General features: G+C 39.5%; 4 protein-coding genes across 6 annotated transcripts in view; 3 read left to right on the plus strand and 1 right to left on the minus strand.

Annotated features, from left to right (window-relative positions):
- The window catches only part of LOC133838120 (uncharacterized), a 62,424-nt gene that overhangs the window by 34,559 nt on the left and 6,963 nt on the right, over positions 1-20,902 (minus strand). The gene's annotated exons all lie outside the window — the stretch shown is intronic.
- The window catches only part of LOC133838136 (tricarboxylate transport protein B, mitochondrial-like), a 61,639-nt gene continuing 46,552 nt past the window's right edge, over positions 5,816-20,902 (plus strand). Inside the window, exon 1 of the mRNA XM_062269122.1 lies at positions 5,816-5,830. The gene's annotated coding sequence lies outside the window, so the exon portion shown is untranslated. The remainder of the gene's footprint in view (positions 5,831-20,902) is intronic.
- Positions 9,574-15,925, plus strand: LOC133837909 (nose resistant to fluoxetine protein 6-like). Of its 3 annotated transcripts, none has more exons than XM_062268824.1 (8): positions 9,574-10,025; positions 10,083-10,422; positions 10,478-10,754; positions 10,818-10,930; positions 10,990-11,206; positions 11,265-11,446; positions 11,507-11,978; positions 12,040-12,320. In XM_062268824.1, the coding sequence occupies exons 1-8, from the start codon at positions 9,761-9,763 to the stop codon at positions 12,271-12,273; spliced, it is 2,100 nt and encodes a 699-aa protein (XP_062124808.1). In that variant the 5' UTR covers positions 9,574-9,760; the 3' UTR covers positions 12,274-12,320. The 3 variants fall into 3 exon arrangements, with proteins under 3 accessions (XP_062124808.1, XP_062124807.1, XP_062124806.1); XM_062268823.1 differs by lacking the exon at positions 12,040-12,320 and adding an exon at positions 15,551-15,925 and having other exon boundaries at positions 9,746-10,025; XM_062268822.1 differs by lacking the exons at positions 9,574-10,025; positions 10,083-10,422; positions 10,478-10,754; ... (3 more) ...; positions 11,507-11,978; positions 12,040-12,320 and adding exons at positions 13,242-13,538; positions 13,595-13,934; positions 13,993-14,269; ... (3 more) ...; positions 15,020-15,491; positions 15,551-15,922.
- LOC133837910 (nose resistant to fluoxetine protein 6-like) lies at positions 16,029-18,728 on the plus strand. The gene is made up of 9 exons (XM_062268825.1): positions 16,029-16,296; positions 16,359-16,698; positions 16,751-16,824; positions 16,928-17,130; positions 17,195-17,307; positions 17,366-17,582; positions 17,644-17,825; positions 17,894-18,365; positions 18,424-18,728. Exons 1-9 carry the CDS (start codon positions 16,035-16,037, stop codon positions 18,661-18,663), a joined length of 2,103 nt encoding a protein of 700 aa, XP_062124809.1. The 5' UTR covers positions 16,029-16,034; the 3' UTR covers positions 18,664-18,728.

Genomic DNA, 20,902 nt, shown 5'->3' on the forward strand with positions numbered 1-20,902 from the left:
ACTAAATACGCTCAGTAAATACGCGTGCCAAGGGGTCGGGGGGGGAGCCGAAGTATCTCTCCATGCATGTATACATGAATTTATGTGCGTGTATTGCTTAAACGACATTCGGGACACATGCCGAGAGCAAGGACAACAACAACAACAGCAACTACAGTTCCCATGAATTCGACGCCTTCCGTCTTCCATCCGCCTCGAGGCTCTCAAGGTTTTCTTCCGCATGGGAATGGAGAATGTCGTTGGGGAGGGAGGGGGAAAAACGTTTATGTATATGAAATATACTTGCTTTGTTTTAAAGCTCATCAATGTCAAAAGGCATTTTTAATAAATTTTATTAATACAAGGTTTTACATAAGTAATCAGGTCAAATATGCGCATTGGAGCGCGGCAAACGTGGCGTATACGTAATTAGCTAAAGTCATAAAGCGCAGCAAATACTCTCGATAACAATGCCAATTATCCACGCTCTGCTCTTGACTCGACTTATTCAATCCGTTTGCCAAGCAACAGCTGAACGAATACAGCAACAACAGCAACAACAACAAAAATAATAATTTAATTGGAAAGGAAATGCAATAAACGGAAAAGCGAACAGCAGAAAGTCGAGCTGAAAGTTTCTAAATCAGAGCCAAACTGATGCAGTGTCGCGACGACAAAGTCAAACCACTGGCACTTTGGCTTAGACCACACTCACACTCACACACATACTCACATTCACCCACCACAAATACACACATACACACATTACGTATACGACATGTGAATAGTTGTGCGAAGTTGGCGATGTCATCGCTTTCATTTTTTTTTCTTTTTTTTTGTGGCGGCTCAACTGTTAGACTAACAGGCATGTGAATGTGTGTAGTTGTTGTTTGCCTTCGTGTTCATTAGTGTTGCGGCCCCAAAATGTGTGGTATGCAACATGAAATGTTGCCACGAAACTGCAGGAAGTATGAAATGGCAGACTGACCCGTCGTAGTTGAGCACTGCTTAACAATTTGATAAGGGGGAGACTTAAACTCTTCGAATTCCCGGCTACTGCTGATGCTTATGCTTCTGCTGTTGTTGGGTGATTGTTAGATATTATCTGGAAAGTTATTGGGGGCCGCTGCTAAGCATAAAATTTATTAATGCCCAACGAGCGTTGTTGCTAGCTCTTGGCCACGTAGACGCTAACGGAAGTTACGTGACTCGTGGGAATAAGCCAGTCAGCTACTCGAGTTACTTGAGTAAGAGTCGCAGTCACTGGCAATCGCTGGCAGTGGCAAAGATGCTCACCAAATTGCACTTTACCTTTCTATTTGCAGTAATGCGGCAACAAAAGGGCGGCAGTGATAAATCCGAGCAGGAAGCTCAAATAAAAATGGAGTGGACGATGGATTTTTATGCTTTTTTTGTGCCAGCGCAAAGTTCAGCCATAAGTAGAGTACTACAAGTATACTATATATGTATGTAGGTATCATTGTCATAACAGTGGGCAGATAACTAAATTTATATATCTGCCATATGGACGAAGGAGAGAAACATTCAAGGACAAGACAGAGAACAGAGAGCAGAGACACAGTCCAGAGGCTAGGTCGAGATGAAAGTGCTCATAGTTGTTATGCAAATAGCGCCACGAATTACATAAATTGCGTATACACAATGTCGCCAGCACATTGCTATAAATTCATATTCAAATGCGAGAAGCAGCACTCCCCAACAAGCATTTGCACAACATTTAGATACACTCTTGCTGTGTCTGTATCTCTAACTGCCTATCGTGCAAGTATGTGAGTGTGCGAGTGTGTGTTTGTGTGTGTTAAATGAAGGAAAACAGGACAAAAGGCCTGCAAATAGCGGAAAATGTTAAACGTTCGCTGCGGACGTCGACTGCGACGTCGGAGGTGCGCAAATTGATATTTTTCTACAACATGCAAATAACAAGAGTAATGCGAAGCGACCTCGCAACATTCCCCTTCTCCTCCCTCCCCCGTCCCCATATATGGCCATAAATGATCTGATAAGACAACAACAAACGTAAATATTTATGCATACCAACTAAAACACACACATACACACAGAGAGAAGGACTTTGCTCGTGTATGTGTGGAAGGCACGTGTCGGATGCTGTGGAAAAATGAAATAAAGTTAAACAGGATATTTCAACATACAACAAAACACACAAAAACTCAACAAATGAGCGGACCGACAAATGAAAGTAAAAGGCAAGGCAAGGCAAGGCAAAGCAAGTGTGTGGCAAGCAAAAGAGAGGGGGCAAGTGGAAGGGGGGAATGGGGTGCGTGGCAAGGACAACGACGCAACGACGGGACACATTCCGATTCGGTGTGTTAAAATGTAATAGCAACGTTAATGAACACGAACGCAACAGCAGCAACAGCAACAGCATCAGCAGCAAGAGTATCAGAGTCTCATTCGCAGTCAGAGTGGAAATGGTCACATAAAAAGCATCGTCCCTTGCAACTTTGCCACCTCCTCCTCCTCCCCATTCTGCCCTCTCTCTTTTCCTACTAGCTGTGGTTGTAAAACAAATACACACACACAGAGCTACATTTACTTATACATGCCGCACATTAGGCAGCGTAGGTGGCACAACAAATCTCAGCAGCAGCACGTTCTTAGAGCGTCCTTCCCCGCCCAGCGTTTTCTTTTGTTGTTTTCGCCACGTTGCCATCGCCATCGACCAAGCCCAAACCCCGAAAAGCAATTGCGCGACGAGGCCAACGCAGGTCGCCATCAACGACGTCGACGACAACAACTCAGCGGCAAAGACACCCCCAATCTGCCAATACTTCACCCCAACCCCTGCGCCCCGCTGAAAATGTTGTTGCCATGTCTGCAAACAGACAGACAGCGAGTGGTTTGCCATATCTGCTGACTATATATGTATATACAAGATATATACAACATTTGTGTGTGTGTGTATGTATAAGGTAAGTAGTGCTTCGAGACGTCGCGCAGCATTCAATGAGGCATTTTACACCATTTGTTGGTATTTGATGATGCCATGCCACTTCGTCAACGTGCCACAAAAAAAACACCAAAAAAAGATGAAGACAACACAACGCAGCTTAGCTTAGCTTGTTGCTGCCTATTTAGCTGGAATACTCGCACTCGCATTCGCTCCCTAAAAAGCATTTTTATGTCATCCGATCAGTTTACGTATTTTCCAATATGCCATTTTGATTTTGGCCGCCAGCTCAGTTTACCAAAAAAGCGAAGAAAATTAGAATGTTTAGCCCAGGTAACGGAGGAGGAGGAGCTCTGGATAAAAACTTGTTTTGCACTTAATTGAAAGCCATAGATGAAATGGCGAAATAGCTATTGGAGAGAGCCATAAGAATTTAATTTCTCAAATGTCGAATAAGGCCGTTGGCGAGACAGGTAGTTGAAGTTATCTAAACACTCGCACACACACACGCACACACACACACACGCATGTACATGTGATGTATTCTTGGGGTCATAATATGCATACGCATTTTATGAATACCCTAATTCAGTTTATAGTCTAAATGTTTACATGGCAAACAAAAATGAAATGAAGAGGATAACGTGTTGCCAAGGGACGAGAACGATGACAAGGATATGTATGACGACCATCACAGCCTGACGATGACGATGACGATAGACATTTAGCAGATGAACAGCAGCAGCTGGGAACTGTGGAAAATTGTGAATGGCAGCAGGAGGAGGAGGAGGAGGCAGAAGCCATCAAATATTAAATGGAATACCCTCGTAATTAAAGTGAAATGAATTTAAGTACACAAATTGAACGTCGAGGAAGCCATCCATGCTCAAGTGACCCGCCAGGCACCTTTTTGCGTGAGACAGAGATAGAGACAGAGACAGAGGCAGAGGCAGACAGACAGCCAGAAAGAAAATTCATGAAACAGCAGCAGCCATGTGGACGTGACTGTCCCGCTCAGTACTCGGATGTTTGTCCGTTTGAAGCACTCGTGTAAAGCATGAGTGCAAACACAAACACACACACTCACATACACATACACTCAGCAAGAAACACTCACGTGATTGTGGCCAATGTGGTTGTACATGTCGGAGGCAGGATGCTCCATTTGACTTGACCAATCAAAGCTTTGACTTTCGTCGAGTGCTCCGTTTTTCATATTTTCACAGGTTTTTCTCTCTTTTTCGTTGCGGCTCTCTCAGTGTATGAGTGTGTGTGTGTGTTTTTAAGCTTTAATTAAAAGCCACTTATTCAAGTATTTATTTTCACATAATTGCGGCAAAGATATTACATATACACATACATACATACGTAAGCGACCGCAAATTGGATGGACACCAGTTAACTGCACGACAGGATAAGTGACTGACTGACTGACTAACTGGTGAGTCCAATTAGTTCAATTAGCTTGGCAAGTGCATTGAGTGCAGCACACTTGAGTCAATTACTTGCAGAGCTGCGAGACAATCCATTTACAGTTGATCAACTTGTTGACGCATAAACCTAAAAGCTAATATTATATATTACATGGCAAATGCCCCAACTCGTTGAGCAATCACATGCTTGATTAATTTCTGTATGTTTGGAGTCTGCTTAACTCCAAATTAAATATTATACATTCGAAACAAAAGCAATAACAAAACATCTCCATACACACTTGTGTGTATATTCAAGAGGCAATAAATTGTAAACAGAGAACGATGTGATGTGATGTGTTGTGAGATGCCTTTCGGGTCATCGTATGAAAACTTGACGCTTTACTACGATAACAAAAACTCAATCTTCGTCTCGTTCTTTGCTCAGCCATTGACGGGCCACTTGACGAGCTTCGCAACAAAAATAGCCTCCCGAAAAACTACACATATCACACGTCAAAACCCAATTGATAATACTTTCCGCTGTCCCTACTAAAACACACCCCCAACCACAGCCATCCAACCACATGCCCTCCACACACACATTTATACATCTGTTGTCACTCGCCGTCTTCTTCTACAGGGCTTATCGCATGCATTGGCAAATTGTCGCCATCATAGTTGGTCGAACCATTAGCACCAACCTATGAAAAGATACTACCAACAACGCACCCACGCGACAGCGCACAGTGGTCAATGGTTAATGAAATTCAAAAGGTAATTTTATTTAAATTTATTTAAAACAACTAATTGTCATATGATTAATGTATTAAAATAAATTAGGTTTTATCAATTTCAGCTTCAAAATGTTATTCAATTATTGTAATAAACAATTTATTAATTTGTCGTTTAAATGTAAAGCATTTTATGGAATTTAGTTATTGAATTACATTTTACTGTATTGCATTACAATTAATGCAATTTATATAAAAATTACGCATGAAATGTAATTCAATATAAATGTGGTATTTATCTATTTTCAATTGCACTTCAGGCTGTTTGAATTAGTTGTTAAAAACAAATAAAACTATTGAATTTCATAATTTATGTGTAATTCAATAATTTAAATTGCATTTATTAACTAAATTAAAATTAATTGTAATAGAATTATATTAAATTGTATTATTTCATCATTTAAATGCAAATCAACAATTATATGGTAATTAGTTAGTATTAATCTACAAATTTACAATTTGGCAAAAAACCGTCTTGACTGCTGAAAGTATGTATTTACTATTTACTCCTCACAATCTGACGAATGAGATTCTGAAATACTCTTATAACACAACGCAACATGCTTAAACAACTTGCATAAATTTATTATCCATCGTAGCTGTACATAACTAAGTCTAGAGCGTATCTCGCAGTTCGTTCATTTTAGTTGTTTTTATTTGTCGCAACTGTTTACAGAACAAACACAGGCATTTTGGCATATTTTTAATTAAATGAAGTCAGGAATTGCACAGAATAAACATTGCCATAGCATATGCAAACGAGGACATTGAAAAACTTACCAGACAAACCGAAAAAATATATTTATTCTTAGTTTTTTTCAATGTCACAGCAAAATATTTAATTTAAAATGTGAGTGAGAAAAAAAACTTGCTTTTGCAATTGAGTAGAGGAAAGTATTGCGCTGTTTTTAAAGGCTGATATTTAACCACTGTGCAATGGCCGCGTTGACGTTGCCAACTACTTGAGAAGCGATTTTCTCTTCGTCTTATTCACATTTCTTTATTCCCATTCCACGATTCAACTGCGGTTTCATTAGCCCCGGTCTGTTAAGTTGTTGTAGTTGTTACTGCTGTTTGTATTTGTTACTGAAGTTGTTGTTGTTGTTGTAACTGTGGTTGTGGTTACGCTATCTATGAGCTTGCTTCCTTTCATTTCGTTAAGTTTCGGTGGCCGCAGCGCAGCGGCTATTGAAATTTTTCTTCGCATTTAATGCTCCATAACCATAAGAAGTTGAACCCACCAGCAGGCAATGAAGTTGCCGTTTCCGCAGCAGCAACAGCAGCAGCAGCCACCACCCACCAAAGTCACCCGCTCCTCGATTAGAAAAGAAGGGAACTGTGTGTGAGTATGAGTGTGTGTGTGTGTGTGTTTGTGGCTCGTTTTTTAGCAAATGCAATTAACAAAACACGCTTCAAGCATAAAGTCATTAGTTATTCCATTTCATGAATACGACGAGTATATACCCACAATTCGAACGCTTCACTGAGTGCGCGAGTGAGTGTGTGAGTCCGAGTGCGAGTGCGAATACTGAACGAGTGTTGTTTGTGAGTGCTTGAAGCATATGGAGCATACATGCGGGCTGTGTGCGTAGATACAACATTATATTTGGTGGATTTTGGCCAGAAGAGAGCTAGAGAGACGGAGAGAGAGAAGGAGAGAGCGGGAACGCAGTTGGCCAACAAACAAGCGCCCGTGGCGACAACCCTACACACTACTTGTTCTACCTCCTCGCTTCCCCCACCGCCCCATTGGGTCAGTCACTGCCACGTCGGATCTACGCTAAATTGGCATCCAATGTTGCCGCTCGGCCAGAAATATTGTACTACTACTACAACAACTGTTCGCTGTTGGCTGTTGGTATGCGGCGCCACGTTGTTTGCTTTCACCTCAAGCAAAGTTTGCAAATATTTTCGGCCAGGCGGCTGCTACTCCTGCTGCTCCTGCTGCTGGCCACGCAACACAACGACGTGGAGACTACAGATATGGGGTTTGGTGGCTTGCTTGGTGGCCGGATAAAGTTTTCGACGGCGTGAGGTTCTTACTTATGTGTAGTATATGCAAAAATGGTATTCAATACTTAAAGATTTATGAGTCTATGAATCTTGCATGGTATCTGCCAGAGTGTGTGTGTGTATGTCTATGTGTGCGAGTGTGTGTGTGGCGACATGAAATACTGATACGCCAAGCAGACCTCAGTCTTTACTTGCCTCCTCACTCGTCTGTCGCCCCCGAGGCAATCCCTTTTTTGTGTGTAGGAAAAAGTCCGACACTGGCTGCTGGCTACGGCCTAGTGGCTCAGTCTCGAGCTGTGTGCGGCACATGTAGGGCTTTAGACCATGCTTTGCATAAGCCAAAAGAGCGTCGGCTAGGCAGCCTGCTGGCCGAAAGCCGAAAGTCCAAAGCAAACACCACAAATTAGTCGACACCAAGTGGTGTAGGCAACTCTCCACATATATATACATATATATATATCGTATATACTCGCATGTATACTGCAAAAAAGATCAACCCTCAACTAATTGCTCAACTTGACAATACCCTGGAGATAAAAACTATATGGCAGATAATTTCATTTGTCGAGTTCGCAAAAAAACACACACACACAAAAAATCGAGAGCGTAGCAAATACAGGGTATGAAAATCAGACGCAAATTCTTGAGGTTCAGGGCAAAAGTTTTCTGGCCTAGGCTTGGAAAAGTAGCAGCTGCCAGGACACATGAATCAGCACAAAGTCCTCAAAGTTTTTCAATGATTTAATTAGAATTCTTTAAGGTAAATATATCTCGTCTCCTCTGCCAACTGTGTCCTTTGAGTTCAACTCAGGCAGTTTAATTATGAAATTTTCAAGGTGACACCACACACACACACACACACACACGAAAGCACACATAGCACCTCAGCAACGGGTCCGCCCACTTGTAGGCGTGTCAAATTACCTAGCCCTTAAACATACTTCAGGATAATGTGGTAGATTAGCTAAACGAATTAGACAAAGTTCAATTTGTTGATATGCAATGTTGACAAAAACTGGTTTTCAGATCTGTTAAGGATAACTTAATTGAATTTTTATTATCATACACAGCGGTTGCAAATTGTACACGCTACAGGTTACCCAAGTAAAACATCCCATTTCCTTGTCATATTAAGCGGTTTACGTACACTGCAAAAAAAAGAAATACGCATACATATTGAACGCGAATATCTTCGGCTTATGTGTCGCATTAAAGTTGTAATACCCAAGGGCTTTTCTTTAGCGCGTTTGTTAGCTCTCTCATTTCCTTGGCATAATAAATTGCATTAAACATGTTGTTTTTCTCAGTGTATGGCACCGAGAGGAGCACGTTGTAAACCCTTTGTGTACCCAGCAATATTAAAAACATTTGCGTTTTGTTGTTGTTTCTTTTCCTGGTATTTAAGTTTACTTTGCAAACGGAATTTGTGTCTCACTCGATTCCTTGAAATTGTTTGGAATGGCATCGAGTCCTCTATCTAACCCCGTATATCTGTGTTATCAGAACCTTGATAATGCTAATTGGGGTCTCTAGCCGAGCTTTGCGTTTGCTCTTATTAAACTTTAATCTTTTATCAAATACCCGACGGTGGCAGGCATCAAATACGCAAATGGCGAAGGATAAAGACAAAATCACGTCAAGATTAATGTTTATTGATTTTCGAGGCAGTGATAATGTTGTGCTCCCTCAACAAAATCCCCAACTCCACAGCTAGGCTCCTAGACTGCGAGACTCGATTCGAGTCGAGTCGCGTCGATTCGATTGGTGGTTGGTTGGCGCACAAAGAAAATCATCGCGTTTTTCCTGGCTTAGTTTTCTATTTTTGTGTAAAGCCATCTTAAGAATTTGATAAGCTTATTTAAAATTTGTCTTGACTGCCTTTTTTCGTATCTCTTGCTGCTTTTGTGCTGGGCAAAGTTTTATTTATTTGTATTTACATTTCATTGAAAGCCCACTGAGTGTATTTCGTGGTGTTGATTTTGGTTTTCGCCTTCGCTTTAAGTTCCACAGGTCTCTAAGTGACCAATCCGAGTGCGCTAGGAAACCACCTCTAATCTATGGTATTGTAATTTTCTACGTATTGGGGACTTTTGCCCACAGTCCACAATTCACTTCAGACGCCTCCAAAACAACTACTACTCGTAAAATACAAGTTGATAAGCGTGGCCAATGACTTAAAATTAATACCAATCGAAAAGCACTTCAAAATGATTCAGAATTGTTTGTTAACCACAGACAAGGTTGTTTAATCGATTAGTCTGCGTCACTAACTGATAAGATAGAGATTCCTGTAACCCGAAACTCTCAACGAAATATTTCTGTACCATCATGGTTCCCAAAAGACTTAAGATCAATGTTTTCATTTTAATAAATATTGATAGACTATTGATAGAAACCTGTAATCACAAAGTTGATAAACAAGAGCGTATAAATTGGGGTGACATTGATTTTAAAAGGATTTTGATAGTATTACACTGAATGTACTCAGATTTATAATAATAATCTAATACTATACAGAGTAGCTTGATAAAATGGACATCAGGTACACATGACCTCTTCCTTATCACTTATTTTAGAGTATCTATAAAAGGAAAAACCCAAAAAAAAGTTGTCATTCACAAACTTAAAACGCAATGGATACGGTCAAGCTAATAATTATTGGATTGCTATTTTATTTAGGACTGGCACAAGTCAGTTCTCTGCAGGTTGCAACGAATTCAGCTATTAGTAATCAGGCTAAGAAATTTCGACCTTTTTATACTGAGTTTTTGGATTTCTATAAGAACTTTTCACAAGATGACCTGGAAGAGGATCCTACTCCAGAGGATCTGCAGTGTTTGGCTGACATGGATAGACTGAAGAGAGGCGTCACTTTGTATACCCTTTGGGCAAGGAAAAGTGGGTATAATTCATAGTTGAGATAATTAAAACTTACACTGTATTAAACTATTACAGTGATGGATTCTTGGGGCTCATACCCGAATGGACTTTTGTATGGCAATAGCATCGACATGGGCAACTACGATGAGTGTCTTAGCATCGACAAGGAAATTGCTAACAATCCGAATATAAAGGGAAAATATTGCCTAGCAAGAGTTCCCTTTCCAGTGGTTATATCGGAGTCAAGAGTAGCTGTTTGCTTTCCCTCCTCCTGCTCTAGCGCTCTCATTGATACTTTTATGAAGCAGATGTTTTATGAGATGGTAAATCTAAATTTCACTAAAGCAATAGTGGATGACGAATATTGCAAGACAGTCGATAAGGAACCCTACGATGCCCTAACAATATTCACAATGTAAGTGGAACATCAGAGAATTTCGGCCAAATTATATTCATAATTTAAATTACAGAGTTCTACTGTCAATCTTGGCTGCTGCTATGCTTCTGGCCACTCTCTGCGACTATTTCTTCTTTGAGGATCAAAGCAAATTGCCAGAAGTTATCAAAGTTTTCTCTGCACGCGCCAATTCTCGAGCTCTCTTCCGTCTTGTTCAACCCAAATCGAATCCCAATGTTATCGATTGTCTTCATGGACTGCGATGCATGTCGCTTATTTGGGTTATTTTTGGCCATCAATATATGTTCGCAATAATGGGACCAAATATAAACGGACTAAAACTGGTTTCAGTGAGTACATTAAACAATATATTTCATTCAAATATATATTAACTTATTAAACTTATTTAATAGTGGATCGCAAGTCCGTTTGCCAGCTTCATACTCCATGGTTTCTTCTCGGTTGATACCTTCTTCTTCCTAAGTGGCCTGTTGCTTGTAATGATTGCCCTGCGATCACTCGAGAAGTAAGTTTTATGCATACATCAAACCAGCAGGGAATTGCAAATTTATTTCTATTTCTTAGAACCAAAGGCAGACTCAATATTCCCTTGATGTATCTCCATCGGTATTTGAGACTTACTCCCGTAGTGGCTGTGGCTATTCTTATGCATATGAAGCTACTTCCCATAATGAATGATGGTCCTCTGACTTACAGGGCACAATTCGATAACTATGATCACTGCCACAGGACGTGGTATTTGACTCTACTCTACGTTCAAAACTATGCTACTCCAGATTTGGTAAGTTTCATTTTAATAATAAGTATATCAAATATAAGCCAAACATTTATCTTTAAAGTGCATGAATCACACCTGGTACCTGGCTGTAGATATGCAATTGTATATTCTATCACCAATATTCCTTATCGCATTGTACAAGTGGGGCAAGAAAGCTGCTGCGGCAATCTTTTTACTCATGCTTCTACTCTCTGGTTGTCTCTTTGCCACAATAATGACCAAAAAGTATCCAGTAGATTTTGCGTAAGTTTAAGATTCGATAAACCTCTTTCCAATCATATTAATTTCAATATTTTATTGTAGCAAAGGAGGCATCAGCGGTGAAAGCAATCGCAAACTGTACTGGGCGACACATGTTCATGCGGCACCTTGGTTGATCGGACTTCTGCTTGGATATTTCCTGCACTTGAATCGCAACAAGTCCTTCAAGCTCAATCGCATTTTCATTTGGTTGGGTTGGATTGTCAGCTTGGCCATGTTGTTTGCCTCATTGTTTGCTCTGTATCCAGCTGCCCAGTGGAGTGCAGAAGCATTGACATTGGGAGAGCAGGCTGCCTACTATACACTGAGTCGAATCGCTTGGCCGTTAGCTCTCTGCTGGGTTGTGTTTGCCTGTATGCAGGGATATGGCGGATTGGCCAACAGTTTCCTCTCCTCGCCACTTTGGCAGCCCCTGTCAAAACTCTCCTTCACTGCGTATATGTTTCACATATTCATGCAGCAAGTACATGCAAGACGTTTGCGAACTAACGCAGTATTCACAGACTACGATGTGGTAAGTGCAATTTTCAAGTGCAGGGTCATTGGATATTATTAAATATTATTCAATATTCTAGATGCTGTCATTCTGGCAAACCTTTGGCTTTACATTGCTACTGTCTTACGTAATGTATATTATTCTGGAAGCACCCTTTGGTGCCTTGGAAGGTTTGCTAATGCCTCAGCGAAAACCTAAGCCGAAAACTGAGGAGCCCATTGATGTACAGACTGATGAAATTCAAGTTGTCGAGATTCAAAAGACAGATGAACCTCTGAAACCTGCAAAAGTTACAGGAGAGCAGGACATATAAAAAACTACACATTTAAAAATGAAATGGTAACAGATCTATATTGCTATACGACTTGCTAAGTACGTCGATTAAAATGATAAATTCATAAATCTTTAGAATCTTTATTAACATAAATATAATTATTTGCCTGACTGAACTATCAAACGGTAAGAGCTTGGAGGATGAAATTTATACAACTGCTGAGGTTTTAAAAATACCAAACAAACCAAATTCATTTATCTGCATTTAGATAAGTGTTCTGAACCCATTTTGCTTTTTCTTTATTATCTTCATCTTATATTAATCCGGAAAATCAAATCCGTGAGCCCCTCCATATTATATTCCATTTATACGCAACTTTTGGACCCAATCCAAAATCCACTTTAGTTTTCTGTCGCTTTCAAACAACTACTCGTAAAATACAAGAGGTTAACCAATGATAAGCGCGGCATGTGGCTTCAAATATTATTCAGAAGAATACAAATTTCAAGAATCAATTAGTGCCAATCAAAAAGCACTTCAAAATGACTCAGAATTGTTTGTAAATCCCAGACAAGGCATTTTATTCACACAAGCGATTAGTAAATCGATTAGCCTGCAAACCATTTGATAAGATAGGGATTCCTATAACCCGCAGTTCTTTAAACTGATAACCAAATAATATTCTAATACTATAGTATTCCCTCCGTCTCTTATAATACAAACAACTTAAGAGTATGCTCAATAATTTGATTCGTAAAGAGATTAAAAAGCCGTTGAGCTGATAAAGGCGTATAAAATTTGTTTGTTCTCCTTTTCAAATTAATTTTTGGAATTTCATTCTAAATGGATTTTGATAGTATTACACTGAATGTACTTGTGTATATAATTATAAACTCATTGATAAGAGGAGCAACAGGTGCTCAAAACCCTATCAAAAGGTGCGCTTATCGCTTATTATTCTCCATATATAAAGGTTGAATCCAAACCAAGTTGTCATTCACAAATACAAATCGCAATGGACAAAGTCAAATTAATAATCTTCGGGCTGGTCTTTTACTTGGGACTGACCCAAGTCAGTTCAGTTCAGATTGCGCCGAATACACTTATTAGCAAAGAGGACTATCATCGGATTATGGAATTTCGTTCTCTTGCTGTAGAGTTTATGCATCACTTTGGAAACTTCTCGCAAGCAGATTTGGATTTACCCAACAGTCGAATTCCCAGTCAGCAGGATCTGCAGTGCCTGGCTGACATGGCTCTATTGATGAATGGCGTCACTTCTCTGAACTATTGGGCATTGAAAAGTGAGTCTAATTCATATTCAAGGTAATTGCAATCAAATATAATTCAATTATTACAGTGATCGATGCCTGGGGCACATTTCCAAAGGGACTTCTGTATGGCAATATTATGGACATGGGCAACTATGATGAGTGCATTGGAATCAATAAAGCAATAGCTGACAACTATAATATAAAGGGAAAATACTGCTTTGCACGAGTTCCTTTTCCAATAGAATTGGTGGATGTCAGAATAGCTATTTGCTTTCCCTCCTCCTGCTCTTCGGATCTCATGGATACATTTTTTAAACAATTATTTAACCGACTGCTTAATGTGACTGTAACTAAGCAAATAGTAAACGATGATTACTGTAAGACAGCCGAAAAAGAAGCTTTCGATGGCCTAACAATATTCACAATGTAAGTGGAACTTTTTATATTCTTCGTTTTTTTCTTTATTTCATAATTCGAATTTCAGAGTTCTACTATCAGTGCTGGCTGCTGCTATGCTACTGGCCACTCTCTGTGACTATTTCCTCTTCGAGGATCAAAGTAGACTGCCAGGAGTGATCAAAGCTTTCTCTGCACGCTCAAATTCTCGAGCTCTCTTCCGAATTGTTCAGCCTAAATCAAATCCTAATGTCATCGATTGTCTCCATGGACTTCGTTGTATGTCGCTCATCTGGGTTATTTTTAGCCATCAATATATACTCGCAGTAATGGCTCCAAATTTGAATGCGGTGAAAATGTTTCCGGTGTGTACTACTACTTTACTTTACTACTTTGAAATATTTGCTTACTTATTTGCCTTGGTTCACAGTGGATCGCAAGTCCGTTTGCCAGCTTCATACTCCATGGTTTCTTCTCGGTAGATACCTTCTTGGTAATCAGTGGCCTATTGCTAGCAATGATTGCCCTGCGATTAATGGAGAAGTAAGTCTAACACAACACGAAACATGAATTTTTCTTATTTTTGTTTATATCTCAGAACCAAAGGCAGACTCAATATTCCGATGATGTATCTCCATCGGTATTTGAGACTTACTCCAGTTGTAGCTGTAGCCATAATCGTACATATGACACTAATTCCCATACTGAGTGATGGTCCGGCTACAGACAAGGCGCAGTTCGATAACTACGACAACTGCAAAAGCACTTGGTACTTGACATTACTGTATGTCCAAAACTATGCCACTCCAAACATGGTAAGATTAATCATACTATCTCTGAAGTATGTCTAACATTTTTCAACTTATTGTAGTGCGTAAATCACACCTGGTACCTGGCTGCAGATATGCAATTGTATATTCTATCACCAATATTCCTTATCGCTTTGTATAAGTGGGGCAAGAAAGCCGCTGGGGGAATCTTTGTACTAATGCTTTTACTCTCTGGCTGCCTCTTTGCCACAATGATGACCGGAAAATACCCTGTTAATTTAGAGTAAGTAAATAATTTTACGTTCTTGATAGAAATTTTTTAAATTTATCCATGCTTACATACAGTAAAGGAAACATCAATGGTGAGAGCCAACGCAAACTCTACTTGGCGACACATGTTCATGCGGCACCCTGGTTAATCGGATTCCTCCTTGGATATTTCCTGCACTTGAATCGCAACAAGTCATTCCAACTGAATCGCATTTCGATTTGGTTGGGTTGGATTGTCAGCTTGGCCATGTTGTTTGCCTCGTTGTTTGCTCTGTATCCAGCTGCCCAGTGGAGTGCAGAACCATTGACAATGGGAGAGCAGGCTGCATATTACACGCTGAGTCGAATCGCTTGGCCATTGGGCATCTGTTGGGTGGTGTTTGCCTGCATGAAGGGATATGGAGGATTGGCCAACAGCTTCCTCTCCTCGCCACTCTGGCAACCGCTGTCAAAACTCTCTTATACGGCGTACATGTTTCACACAGTAATGCAACAAATAAACGCACGACAAGTGAGGACCAACACCGTCTTTTCAGACTATGATATAGTAAGTTAACTTTTTAAATACTTTCGTTTCATTTTACTAAATATTTATCAATATACCAGATGCTGTACTTCTGGCAAGCTTTTGGCTTTACATTGCTGATGTCCTATGTAATTTACATAATTGTCGAAGCACCTTTTGGTGCATTGGAAGGCATGATGATGCCTCAACGCAAACCTAAACCAAAGACTGAGGCGCCCGATGAGACACAGACTGATAAAATTCTAGTTGTTGAGGTGCAAAAGACAGCTGAACCTCATGAACACGCCACAAGTTCTGAACAGCAACAAATAGAGTAGACTTAAGTTAAAAATAACTAATTTAATTATCAGCATTTAAGCCGAATTTGTAGCGGATTATTTATATAATAGCATTTGATAAGACAATAACTTAAGTACGTCAATTAAAACAATCATATCTAAAGCAAATGTTTCATTCCGTCCTCAAAATAACGACTCTTATCTTTTTAATTTCGAGGGTCTAAATCGTATATAAACTAATATTCTTAGAGGTGGCCGAGTCTATTAAATTGATCAGCAAACGAATATGGTCAAAATCCTTATAGCGCTGTTATTAATTGGACTGTCTTTAGTTCATTCAACAGAATTTCTTAACGATGAAGAATATCAACGAATTGTGGAGCTGCGACCACTTGCTGTGGAGTTCTCGAAATACTATCGAAATATAACGCAGGCAGACTTGGATTTATTCACCAATCGATTGCCTGATCAGGAGGATCTTCAGTGTTTAGCTGACATGGCACAGCTAATGGCTGCATTATCCACCAGAAAGATGTGGGCACTCAAAAGTGAGTGTAATTTATTGAAAATTAAAATTCGAATTTATATTGTTATTCTTTATTATCATTAGTGTTTGATTCATGGGGCACTTTACCCAAGGGATTCCTCTACGGAAATACCATCGACATGGGCAACTATGATGAGTGCATTACGATCAATCAAGTAATCAGTGATGACTATAATCTGAGAGGAAAATATTGTTTTGCTGTGCTGCCAATAGCAAGCCATGGCATCTACATAAGAAGTGCAGTCTGTTTTCCCTCTTCCTGCAGTGCAACGCACATAGATGCATTTATGGGGCAACTATTAAAAAAACTTCTCAATGTGACTACAACACCATTCCGTGTGAGTGAAGATAGTTGTCGAACTTTGGAGCGTGAGCCCGAAGATGGTCTCTTCATATTCACAATGTGAGTAGCAATCGGATATTAAATATCCCTATTCATTTTGTTTATTCCTTAGCGTTGTACTCGCACTTCTGGCAGCTGCTGTGGTCCTCACAACCTGCTACGATTTTCTATGCTGCAAGGATCAGAGTAATTAAAGAACGAGAATTAAGAGGACCAAACAAATAGTTTTTAAATCCTTTAAAATTCCATTAATGAACTTCGAAATCCATTTACTGCTTATTTTCCACAGCACTGTTGCCTTCAGTAGTCAAGATCTTTTCGGCACGTGCCAATTCTCGTGAGCTTTTCCGCATCGTACAACCGAAGTCCAATCCCAACGTTATCGACTGTCTATATGGCATGCGCTGCATGTCGCTTATCTGGGTTATTTTCGGACATCAATACTTATTCGCCCTGTTGGCGCCTAATATAAACCAGTTTCGTTTGAAATGGGTAATTTTTGCTGTGATTTCTTTTATATTAATCGGGTGGCTGTATACTACATATTTTATTTTAGTGGTTCGAGAAACCCTACACGAGCTTTGTCTTGCATGGCGTATTCTCAGTGGACACCTTTTTCTTTCTCAGTGGCATGTTGTTGGTTGTAATTGCGCTGCGTTCGTTGGAAAAGTGAGCTGGAAACACGACATTCAATATGTTTAATTGCAACAAGTATTTTATTTATTAGAAGCAACGGAAAACTTAACATTCTCATGATGTATCTGCATCGCTATTTGCGTCTAACTCCTGTTGTGGCTCTGGCCATTCTTCTTTATATGAAGATTCTCCCTCTCTTTGGAGATGGTCCCATGTACGAAAATGTTAAGTTTGATGATTACAATCACTGCAAACGCACCTGGTTCTGGACCTTGTTGTACCTACAAAACTATGCCACTCCAGACCTAGTAAGTGCCGAACTTATCTTAAAAGGTTCCAATTATTAAACCCTATTACATCCATTTGCAGTGCATAAATCACAGTTGGTACTTGGCTGTAGACATGCAACTCTACTTTATCTCGCCAATCTTTCTCTTGGCATTGTACAAATGGGGCAAAAAAGCCGCTGCTGGCATATTTGTATTCATGCTTCTGCTTTCCGCCTGCCTCTTTGCCACCATGATGACCGAAAAGTATCCTGTTTACCTACAGTAAATATAATATGCACAAATGAATATTATGAATCATTTCGTTAATCTGCCGCCATCTCTTTGAGCAGAAATGGCGTCACCCCGGATGAGGCCCAGCGAAAGCTTTATTATGCCACCCACACACATGCAGCGCCCTGGCTGATCGGAGTGCTCTTTGGCTATTTCCTGCATCTGAATCGCAACAAGTCGCTGAAGTTGAATCACATTTCCGTTTGGATAGGCTGGATGGTGGCCTTGGCTTTGATTTTCGCCTCGATTTTTTCACTTCTACCATATGCCGATTGGCGAAATCCCACACTACCAATGCTGAATCAAGCATTTTATTATACATTCACTCGCATCGCGTGGCCACTGAGTTTGTGCTGGATTGTGTTTGCCTGCATGAGAGGATATGGCGGATTGGCCAACAGCTTCCTCTCCTCGCCATTGTGGCAACCTTTATCGAAACTATCGTATAATGCGTACATCTTTCATATATTCATCCAGCAAATCAACGGAAGGCGCATGCGAACAAATACATTCTTCTCGGATTACGATGTGGTAAGTTTTCACAAAGAATATTTCTTTTATGAAATTTAATTTCATTTACTGCCAACAGATGCTCATATTTTGGGGAGGATTTGGTTTCACCATTCTGCTGTCTTATGCTATTTACATCCTCTTGGAGGCGCCGTTTGGAGTTCTAGAGAGCATGCTTATGCCCAATCGAAGAGCTCCATCGAAAGCGAAAGTTGCAGAAGATCTGCCTAGCAATGCAACTGCAGAGATCAGGAAAGAAACTTTACCTACACAGATAGAAACTGAAAGTGAAACTCAGCTGCCTACTTCAACAAACTAAAGTATTTAAGTTTAAGAATGTACGAGAAATTTCAATATTAATATATCTTTAAGACTGTGGTGTAGTTGTAGCATTATTTGACTCAGAATTTTACTTCAATTCTTATAATAATTATACACGCAGATAAACAGAATAGTTTATAGCTAATCTCGAACTGATTAACAATTACAAGATTACAACAGAAATACACTTTTCGTAAAAAACTTTTTGACCGATTCTGAAGAAGTCTATGAAATAATCGCAAGTGCTTCAAAACTTTGCTTATCTTAACAAATTTAACTTATGTACAAAGAGTATATGTCACATATTGATAGCATACTTGGAACATACATTTTTACAAAGAGACTTTTTGTCATTTATCAATTTAAATCTTAATGGACACCGTTGACTTCGTACAAATATTTATGTTATTTTTTCAAACTGACTAAAATCGGACTTTGTCGGACTTTGTTCGACTTGTACAACACCTTACCCAATAATCTAAATAGTTAAGCTAAATGATTCCTTACGCAACTTCTGATATGACGAGTTGATTCACAGTTAGATCCATAAATTCACTCTTCCTTTCAAAATGCATTACTCATAGCTGGTACTTGACAGTCGAAATGCAATTGTATATTCTATCGTCAAGATTCCATATCACATTGTTCGAGTGGGGCACGAAAGCCGCTGGGGGAATCTTTGTTATCATGCTTCTACTAGCCGTTTGTCTATCTATCACAAAGATGACTAATAAAGAGAGTGTTTACATATTGTAAGTTTTTTATTTATAGAGCCTTTAAGTACTGTTAAATTTGGCAGACTCTTTTATATTCGATATGGCAACATCTTTGCTAAAGCTCACTGCAAAATTTACTTTACAATACGTACATGTGTAAAACCCTGTGCCCACGGTCTCGTCTTTGGTGACTTCCTGCATGGGAATCGCAACAAGTCTTTTCAACTGAATCGCATTTCGAATTGGTTGGGTTGGATTGCCGGCCTGTTGTTTGCATCGTTGTTTGCTCTGTATCCAGCTGCCCAGTGGAGTGCAGAAGCGTTGACAATGGGAGGAAACGCTGACTGCCAACTCTACGTTAAGACGAATTGCTTGGTTTTTGCTCTCTGCTGGATGATGTTGATTTGTATAAAAGGTTATGACGGATTAGTCAATAGGTTTTCTCCTAGCCCCTCTGGCAACCGTTGCCTTCTATACAGCGTATGCATTTCACATATTCAAAGAGCATCAAAACTAATACTGTTTTCCTTAACTACGAAGTGCTTAGTAACATTATAAAGTTCACTTTTGCGAAAAGTTCAAAACTTCCACTTTAACTAAGGCTTGCCTCTTTGGCTTCATCCTGCTGATAGCTTTTAGCACCCTTGGGTGCTCTCGAGAACATGGTTTTGCCTCCATCGTTAATAAACTGCAGTAGCATTAAAACAAGACAATAAAATGTTGATACCATTGCCTGATATATTCATAAGGCAATCTAACAGGAGACTAGTGATAAAGAAGCAATTCAAGTATCCTAGAATTGAGGATTTACTTAAGTATTCTTCAAGTTACAATAAAATGTGTATTTATATTTATTAATTGAATCTCAATGTACTGTCTATACAAATTATATTAATGTAATGAAGAGCAGATTGTGAATGTCCGCCTAAAGGTCATCGCAAGCTTTCAGACGAAAAAATCGCTAATGGAAACAGTAGGTACCAATATTTCAAATTAAGCGGAATAGATTTCGTTAGAATGACTCTTGACTCCAATAGAAAACAATATTCACATATGAATAGCAATGTAGAATATGGTTTCACAATAGGCAATGATAAGATTTCGATGGTTATATGAGCCAAAATCCTATACATATAGCCTCTTCCATTGAAATATCATATAAAGACACCTATATAAAGCCGCAATCTACAAATGTTGCGCATTTCCAAATAAATCAAATCATGTTCAAAATTTCTAACACAAGTTGCTATTTGAGCCAACTGTGATACCAAAGATGAGTTGCATCAAAACCTATAAAGCGATAACAGATAGTCATCCTCTCGCAGTATAAAAGTAAGTGTGAAAAATACTGCTTTGATTCGTGGGGATCCCAAGATTTCTTTGACATGTGTGAGTGCATTATAAAGCAACAGATAGTGCAGCTTTGCTTTCCTTCCGTGCCTCAGTTTGCTTTCCCTCCTCATGTTCAGATTTAATGGATACCTTTATAGGACAAATTGCAAACAGGTTACTCAATGTGAC

The sequence above is a fragment of the Drosophila sulfurigaster genome, chromosome 2R, assembly GCF_023558435.1.
Source record: "Drosophila sulfurigaster albostrigata strain 15112-1811.04 chromosome 2R, ASM2355843v2, whole genome shotgun sequence".
Taxonomy (NCBI): domain Eukaryota; kingdom Metazoa; phylum Arthropoda; class Insecta; order Diptera; family Drosophilidae; genus Drosophila; species Drosophila sulfurigaster.